The sequence below is a fragment of the Maylandia zebra genome, linkage group LG23 (assembly GCF_041146795.1).
Source record: "Maylandia zebra isolate NMK-2024a linkage group LG23, Mzebra_GT3a, whole genome shotgun sequence".
Classification (NCBI taxonomy): Eukaryota; Metazoa; Chordata; class Actinopteri; order Cichliformes; family Cichlidae; genus Maylandia; species Maylandia zebra.
The window spans coordinates 7,643,172-7,651,539 of NC_135188.1; the positions used below are offsets into that span (position 1 = coordinate 7,643,172).

The 8,368-nt window shown below is 42.9% G+C and overlaps 2 protein-coding genes across 2 annotated transcripts; one reads left to right on the forward strand and one right to left on the reverse strand.

Moving 5' to 3' along the window:
• Positions 1–904: 904 nt before the first annotated feature.
• itpa (inosine triphosphatase (nucleoside triphosphate pyrophosphatase)) lies at positions 905–3,377 on the reverse strand. Its single transcript, XM_004557217.2, has 8 exons — positions 3,263–3,377; positions 2,954–3,011; positions 2,799–2,863; positions 2,649–2,722; positions 2,526–2,557; positions 1,606–1,718; positions 1,449–1,525; positions 905–1,252 (listed from the first exon to the last, which is right to left on the reverse strand). Exons 1-8 carry the CDS (start codon positions 3,323–3,325, stop codon positions 1,117–1,119), a joined length of 618 nt encoding a protein of 205 aa, XP_004557274.2. The 5' UTR covers positions 3,326–3,377; the 3' UTR covers positions 905–1,116.
• A 69-nt stretch (positions 3,378–3,446) lies between these two features.
• On the forward strand, positions 3,447–8,045 carry mettl13 (methyltransferase 13, eEF1A lysine and N-terminal methyltransferase). The gene is made up of 9 exons (XM_004557216.3): positions 3,447–3,724; positions 5,005–5,277; positions 5,359–5,827; positions 5,915–6,114; positions 6,213–6,402; positions 6,644–6,808; positions 6,915–7,127; positions 7,227–7,358; positions 7,574–8,045. Exons 1-9 carry the CDS (start codon positions 3,572–3,574, stop codon positions 7,864–7,866), a joined length of 2,088 nt encoding a protein of 695 aa, XP_004557273.3. The 5' UTR covers positions 3,447–3,571; the 3' UTR covers positions 7,867–8,045.
• The last annotated feature ends 323 nt before the right edge of the window (positions 8,046–8,368 follow it).

Sequence of the window (8,368 nt, forward strand, 5' to 3'; positions counted from 1 at the left end):
AAATCATGAATATTGTTCCTGTTAGTAGGCTTGGACAGTGTATTGAAATTTAGGTATCATGCCCTTATCATACCTTTCAAATGATCCAACATTCACACAGACAGTGGGGCTTTGATTAATGCTTCAGCACTTACAGTAATTGTTTTGTCTTTTACCTCTAGTAACCTGAAGCCTGGCAGGCAGACTTCGTATTCTGGGAAAAACTGGTAATGTTTCCTGACGAGAACAAAACAGCTCCCATGTTCTTTTTTTTTTTTTGCAACTTGTTATTTCAACTCCCAAATGAGAGTCAGAGGTCTAGGGAAACAGGGTGGTCGGTCCTGTGTTTGCACTTTTATTTCTGAAACTGTTACTTTTACTGATTATCAATGTTATTAACTAGATGGGAAAAATTTACAGTGTGCAGTGCTTCATGTAGGAAAGATAAGTGAGAACAATACACAACTGATTCAAGTGATTGAAGTGATTAAACAGTTGGTAACAGTAGAAGCAGACACATGCTTCTACTGCTGTGGAAGCATGCATCACTGATTCAATACATGTGGGAGATATTAGTCACAGGTGTATGCATAGTTCCTGCTTGGAGGCTTTCACTTCATGGGTCATTTATAACCCAAGATTCTTTGTTATCACTGTGGTGTTTGTACTGAACACCCCGCTCTCCCTTTCAGGGACCCTCCCCTCTCTGGACTCTAGCCCTGTGCTTCCCTCCCCAAATCCAGGAGCCAGTCTCAGCCACAGAGGAGTCTGCTGCTCTCATCAGGACCCTGGAGCTCTTGTTTTTTATGAATTATACTCTTCCTCAGTCTATCTCTGTCAGTCCTTGGAAGCAAAAACTCAGAAGGTTGTCTCAGAGTATCCAAGAGGTAATATTCAAAGAGAAATGTTCACATGGACTATTGCATTTGTTCAAAACCATTTATTAAAAAATAAGAGAAAACAGATATTACGCAGCACTTTGCCCGCTTAAGAGACTACGGGTACGCATCAAAAATGTTTTATCTTTTGTATTTTTCTGGGCTAACAAACAGTGTCTTATTAAGGAATATTTTCTCCCTTTATATTTGATGCATAATACTGCAACTTCAAAGCCTGAAGTTGGAGCAAAAGTTATCTTTAGTCTTCCTCCTTTTTCTTCTTCTTGGTCTGTGGTATGGTATTGTTGGTTTGCGAGAAATACTCAGACATGGCAGCAAGCGCCCGGTACCGGTGGGAGATTGAATTTTTAACTTCTTTGGGCAGTTCAGCATAGCTGCAGAGAAGTGAGAAGAAATTAGTAGTGAAAATTATTATTTGATACAAATGTTAAATAATAACAGTAATACTTCATCCCAAGTGCACCGCATGAAGCAAAAAGGATTTTGTATGGTTGATAATGCAGAGGCAGTGTGTTAACCTCTGGCTCCCCTTGTTGGTCGAAAGGGGGAAATGCAAATTGTTTTGCTTACGTTTTGTCATATCCATCTGGCTGGAAACAGGGATCCCAGCCAAAGTCTCGAGGCCCTCTGGGTTCTACAATGCACCCCTGAAAATACCACAGGAGTCAATTCAAAATGCACGCACAAAAGCACAAACACCAGGACAGATTTACAGAGACAGACTGACCTCTGTTTTCCCTCTGAAGAGCTGAATGGGTTCATCTTTCCCAGCAGAGTACGCAAAAGTGCAGAGAGCCCATGCAGATTTATCCTCAAATCCAGCTAGAAGTTTGTACAAGCCTAAAACGTATTTTAAAAATAATAATTTAAAGAGAAAAAAAAAACAAAAAAAAAAAACAACACCCCTCAAAAGTCAAGACTAGTTTTTCTAAAGAAGCTCTGCATAATACCAGAATGTTGATTTGGTTTATGTGAAGTGACCGTGTGACTTCTTCAGTATCAGCTGACTGCAGGTTTATAAACAGATTGTAAAATTTAACTATTAAGGTGCTTGCATAAGAATGAGCCACACGATCAGTTGATGACTGCTGATATGCAAATATGAATGGCCATGAGTACTACTAACAAAGAACTGGGGAATGGCTCCAATCACGGCATTGTAAGATGGTAGGAGATTTACTTTTAGAACTGAGGAAGGGGGCCTCTATTTTTATATCAATGCCCTCCTCGCTCAAACCTTCATTCTTTCCTGTCCAGAATCTGCACATCTTCATCAAAAGATTGGCCTCTGGCTTGTAAGTGTAGACTGCCAAGTTCTGGCCTGCTTAGGTAACACTTCCGTGCAACATGCCTAGCCAGCAGTTCTTTGGTTTTTCTGAAGAAAATTCTAATTGGCATATCTGGTCACGTGAGTCATTGTTAAGCAATGGTGCTGATCTTTATGCAACCGTACTGTCTATAAGGTTTGGGAGCCTGCAGTGAAGTCATCTGGATAAGGGATGACAGGTTTCTCCAATTGAAAGCAATCTGCCCAAATGAACTGAATCAACTTTCTGGGATTTCCTAACTTGATTATCAAGCATTCATCAAGCTCTGAATACGTTTGTTTAAACAACACATTTTGATAGCATTTATTTCATTACTTACCTTCTGGTTTGAGTTTTTCCAGGAACCATTTACTATGGAAACAGATATTTGTTTTAAAATTGACGCTCACTATCACTATGTAAGATGATACCGTTGAATACATACTTTAGATAGTTGACTTACATGTAAGGACCAGGTAATCCCCCCAAAGCTCTGAAACATAGACAGGTGTCCTCTACTATGACTGGTCCATCAATCTGAATTGGGGGGGGCGGGGGTGTTAAGGCACTGTCTTTAATTAATACGTGATATGGCAGTGGTATTACATTGTACCTGTCGTGCAGCCTCCTTACACTTCTGTATGGAGATCTCATCTGGCTCTCCCTGGTATTCAGGCACTGCATAAAGAAAATTTTGCAAAAGCAATGACCACATAATTTTAATGTATTTATTTTTCTTTAGCCGGTGGTGTTACTTTTGATACTCACAGTCGATCTTTTTCGCCACTAGTTTGTAGGGAAACTTGTCGCCCAGTATCTGAATGACCTGATGGATCACAAACAAGCAGACGAAGCATAAATCTTCATAAATCTTGTGAGGCCTTTTTGTGGCAAACGAAACAAGGGATTTCTGGATTAAGTTACTGCTCCAGTCTCAATCTCACTTTAACTAGCTAGCTCAACATGCAGCATGAAAAGGACCGTTAAATGAACACTATTCTTCCTGGAACGGATTAGAAAGGCCACTCCGACCGTAAACATACAATCCATCTCAGGTATGAAGTATTTGTTTCTTACTTCTTCAAGTTTTTTTGCGTTCCCTGTCACGAAAACCACAGACCTTCCAGCGGGTACCGCCATGATGAATTGAACCCGGATGACTAACAACAGCGAACCGAGCACTTCCACATATGCAGCGACCAATAACAGCAACTCTGAAAGCCTCAGCCAATCATCGTTAAATCTGTAGGGGCACTCCACCAATCAGCAAGCGGTACTGGAAGCAATGTTGTCCGGGTGGAAATCAGAGCCAAGTGCCATGTGTAGAAGTGGCTGTAGGTAAAGTTACGGTAAAATCTGCAACGTTTTGAACCATCACAGACGACCATGAGTCTTTTACCTCGCACCGCCGAGGAGTTCAGCTCTGCTGAGTACTGGGAGAAGTTTTTTAAGAAGAGAGGGGAGAAGGCTTTTGAATGGTATGGAGACTACAACAAACTGTGCGGTGTGCTGCACAAATACATCAAAGTCCAAGATAAGGTAAATTGGGTGACGAAGGGGTTTGGCGAAACACTCACTGTTTCTTTTAATACTGCATTAAGAAATTTAGTTTGCCACATGATTTCAAGAGCAACAGTGATATGCAGAGCTGCAGTAACTACAGAGAGCTGATGTGCCAGATCATCAAGATTGAGGAGAGAACTGATGATCAGCAAGCAACAGTATGCCTTTATAAAGAGAAAGAACACTACAGAGGCAATGTTCGTTTTGAGTGTTTTAATGGAGAAATATAGAGAAGGTCTGAAGGAGTAGCACTGTGCTTTAGAGAAAGCATATGATAGGGAGTCAAGAAAGTAACTGTGGTACTATGTGAGGAAGTCAGGAGAAGTATGGTAGGGTAATGCAGACATATATGAGGTGTCCGGTAGGGGTGACAGATTGGTTGAAGGTGGGGGTGGGATTACATCGGGGATCTGTTTTGAGCCCCTTCTTGTTTGCTGTGGTGATGAATAGATTGACCGTTGATGTCGGGCAGGAATTTCTGCAGATGACAGACAGACACATGACCTGTGGTGAGAGTAGGGATGCAGACGGGAGGGAGCCTTGAGAGATCCAGTATTCTCTGGATAGAAGCCCAATGAAAGTCAGTGAAACGAGACAGAATACATGTTTGTGAGTGAGAGGGAGATAGGTGTAAAGAGGAAGAGGCGTAAAGGTTGCAAGTTTAAAAAGTTGGGGGCAATGAACAGTGAACAAGAGAGATGAAGTGGGGTGGAGAATTTTCAGGGTAATTTGTAACAGAATTATGAAAGCAAGAATGAAAGTGAAGGTTTACAAGATGGGACTGAGACCTGCTATGATGTATATTCTGAAGACAGTGGCACTAACAAAAAGATAGGAGGCCGAGCTGGAGGCAGAAGAGTTGAGTGTATCAGAGGAAAAACGCAGGTCAAGCAGTTTGGAGACAAAGTCAGAGAAGCAAGGACGGGTTTGGACCTTTACAGAGAAGAGATGGTGGATATATTGGACAAAGAATGCTGAATATGAAGCTGTCAGGCAGGAAGAAAAGAGAAAGACTTCAGAGAAGGTTCATGGATGTAGTGAAAGTGGACATAGGAGGATGTGAGGGACTGGATGAGATGGAAGCAGGTCATCTGCTCTGATGACACCTAAATAGGAAAGCTGAGCAAAGAAGAAAAGTTTACCAAATCATCCACCTCCTGAAATGTTTATATACTTGGGTGTTGCTAACACTGATTGTGCCTTGGTATATTTCTTGCCTTGATAAGTGACCGCTAGGCTTTATTTCTGTCCTTCAGGTGCTGGTGGTTGGTTGTGGTAACTCTGAGCTGAGTGAACAGATGTATGATGTTGGCTACAAGCATCTGACCAATATAGACATTAGTGAGACTGTGGTCAACAACATGAACCAGCGAAATGCTGAGCGCAGGCCAGGCCTTACCTTCCATCAGGTGGATGCTACTAAAACTCCATATGAGGATGCAAGCTATCAGGCTGCTCTGGACAAGGGCACCTTAGATGCTATGGCATCTGAAGAAGAAGGAGCTTTGGCCAGGAACATGCTCACAGAGGTGAGAAGCAGGTTGATCAGGCTGTGCATCATCAATATACACCTCTGCATGAACTTCACTGTATTTTTCTTGTGTTTCCAGGTGGGTCGTGTGCTAAGTGTCGGGGGTCGTTATGTCTGTGTGACACTGGCTCAGGAGAGCGTGATCAAGTTGGCTGTGGAGCATTTTGTTCAGCTCGGCTGGGCAGTGAGGCTCCACTGCCTGCAGGAAGAAAACAGGACAGAGGAAGACTCGTTTGCTCTGCCTGTTTTTGTTCTGGTTTGCACCAAGTTCCGTCAGCCTATGCCCACACCCATTCTTGAGATGTGCCTCAGAGAGGATGGAGCCCCTGTCCGTCACACGCATGTTTCTGAACTGTTGTCAGCTGTGAGGGAGCATCAGGCTTACTCCGTCTTGAGAAAGAGGCTCCGGACGAACACTGATGCCAACTCAAACCTCTCACTCACGCTCTGCCATGCAAAGACCGGCCTTCCCAGATACACTCTTACAATACAAGATTCTCCACCAGGTGCTAAGGTTCCAAGAGCAAACCAGTTTGCTATATTTATCGGTGAGCCCAGGCTTCAATTCATCAAGTTTCTGCCTTCTAATGGAATTGGGTGTATTTAGTCCTTTGATTTGTTGTTTGTTTTGTCAGTTCCTCAAGGGAGTGAGACAGCCTGGCTCTACAGCTCTGGTGAGGGGCGGAGGCAGCTAGCAGCCAGTGCTAACTTTCGGCGCTTGGTTATTGTATCAATGCACAGGAATCAGGAGTACACAGAGATGCAAGCTGTCCAGTCAGAACTCTCACCAGTGGTGATGGACCTGGCTCCCCCGGGTATGCCAGCCAACCACCAGGTAACCACTCATAAGCATCCCTTTTTTAAAAACATGCTATGTAAAATATTAACAGTCTAAAGAAGCACTTTCCTTTGTGCTCTTTTCCCTGTTTTCAGGTGCCATTTCTGTCTGTGGGAGGTGACCTTGGCTGGCGAGAGGAGGTTAGCAGGGGAGTGAGTCAGCTGAGTGGGGAGTATTGCGTGGAGAATGTCAAAGGAGAGGACGGAGAACTGTATCGCCGACTTGTTTTCCTGTCTAATGCTGCCCTTGTCCAATCAGAGAGCCGTCTGGTCTCATCAAATACAAGTAATGTCTTGTACTTTCCTGATTTGTTTCACTTAATAATAAAGTATTTTTTATGAATGGTCTTTTTACAAGTAAATAATTAACCTACTGAGCACAACCAATGATGCACAGACATACAGTATAGGGAGATTACCAGTTAATACCAGAATGCATGAAACTGAGCAAACCAAAACGCAAAAGGAAAAAACAGAAGATGTTGAAGTTGTACAGCTCTTAATTTTATTGTTTTGTATTTGGGCAGCGACAAGTCAGAAGAAAAAGAACAAAAGGAAGGCCAAGGCATCAGCAGCTCCAGTAGCATCTTCAACCTCCATGACTGTGGACAGTGGCTTCCTCTGCTGTGCTCACCATGAAGTCATGGTGGCTTGTCTTGCTATGCTTGGCGTGGGCATGCCACAGAACAAAGGTGTGTGTATGTAGGAAGAACCTATCATGTAATTCATGCATTTATCACTCTTCAGTTGCTCTAAAATATCACATTCAATTAAACTTCATTCCCTAATCCTTCCTAGACATCCCAGTGTCAGTGCTCCTGGTGGGGCTCGGTGGAGGAGGCCTTCCACAGTTTCTGCGGGACTTTATGCCCAATGTAACTATTGAAGTTGTGGAACTAGACCCAGTTGTGTTGGAGGTGGCTAAACAATGGTTCGGGTTTCAACCAGATGACCGTTTGACTGTCACTCTTGGGGATGGTCTGGAACGCATTTGTGCACTGGAAAAAGAAGGTCAGTGAGGGTGTGGATTACAGTGCAATTAAAAGTAATCCAGTGAATATAATGGTTCATCGGTATTAAAAATAAAGTATGTTTTTTCCTTTTCTCTAGGTGGTCATTTGTTTGATGCCATCATGTTTGATGTAGACAATAAAGATAGCACTCTGGGTATGAGCTGTCCTCCTGCTGCCTTTGTAGAAACCCCAATCCTGCAGAAAGTCCGTAACTTGCTAACTCCCAGAGGTACAGAATCATTTTAAAATACTTTATCTCTTATGCTTAAATCTTATCTTTTTTGCTAAATTGATGTGACACTTGCAACCAAAATAAAATAGACTAATAAACAGCCATACTTTTATCAGTCTCAAATATGACATGTTACTTTTTGATACAAACAGTTTATCAAAGTTATGTGCTTAGTTTTCAAGTAATATCCTTTCTTTATCTCTCCCTGCCAGGTCTGTTCATACTGAACCTTGCATGTCGAGACCCAGCCTTGAGGAAAAGCGTGCTTGAGCGTGTCAGCGGCGTGTTTCCCACCATCCTGTCTCGAAAGATCGAGGAAGAGATAAATGAAGTCCTTCTGTGCACTCGTGGTGAAAAGGAGACAACGGACGCCACCCACATTTTGCCATCCTTAAACCAGGCAGCCAAGAATCTGCAGAGTGCACTGTGCTCCAGCGGGACTGAACCCAGCCGTAGGCCGCATATAGACATTGCAGAGTTGCTAAAAGACTTGAGAATAGTGTGAAGCATGTTTGTGACCATTGAGGGCTGAGGTTAACCACGTGTCGGGACAGTGTTTGAGATTGTACGACAAACATATTAAAATATGGGAAAAAGTGCTTTGACTTTGCCATTCAGTACAATGTCATTTAAAGTGTACATGTGTAACATAAGCAGTCACAAATAAACGTTTTATCCTTTAAACTTAAGTAGTAGAGTGGTACTGAAACTATTCTAACTATGCTGTTAGATGTCATAGATGGGACTGCATTATTTCACCACTAAATGCCTTCACTTTCTCTTTTACTTGTCTGTTTTCCATTGCACTGCACAGTGCTGGCTCCCTGCTCTGGTGAAGAATGCAGCAGCGTTATTTACAGTAGATGAATCGCACACTCTGGTTCTTGTTGCAAGTGTTGAGAGGGGAGCAGCGCAGACCTCCCCACACTGGATACGTGGGATTTTAAATAGCTGGAGGAGTGAATCCTCGCGTGCGCTCTCTTAATTCGGGGTACCTTCATAACTGG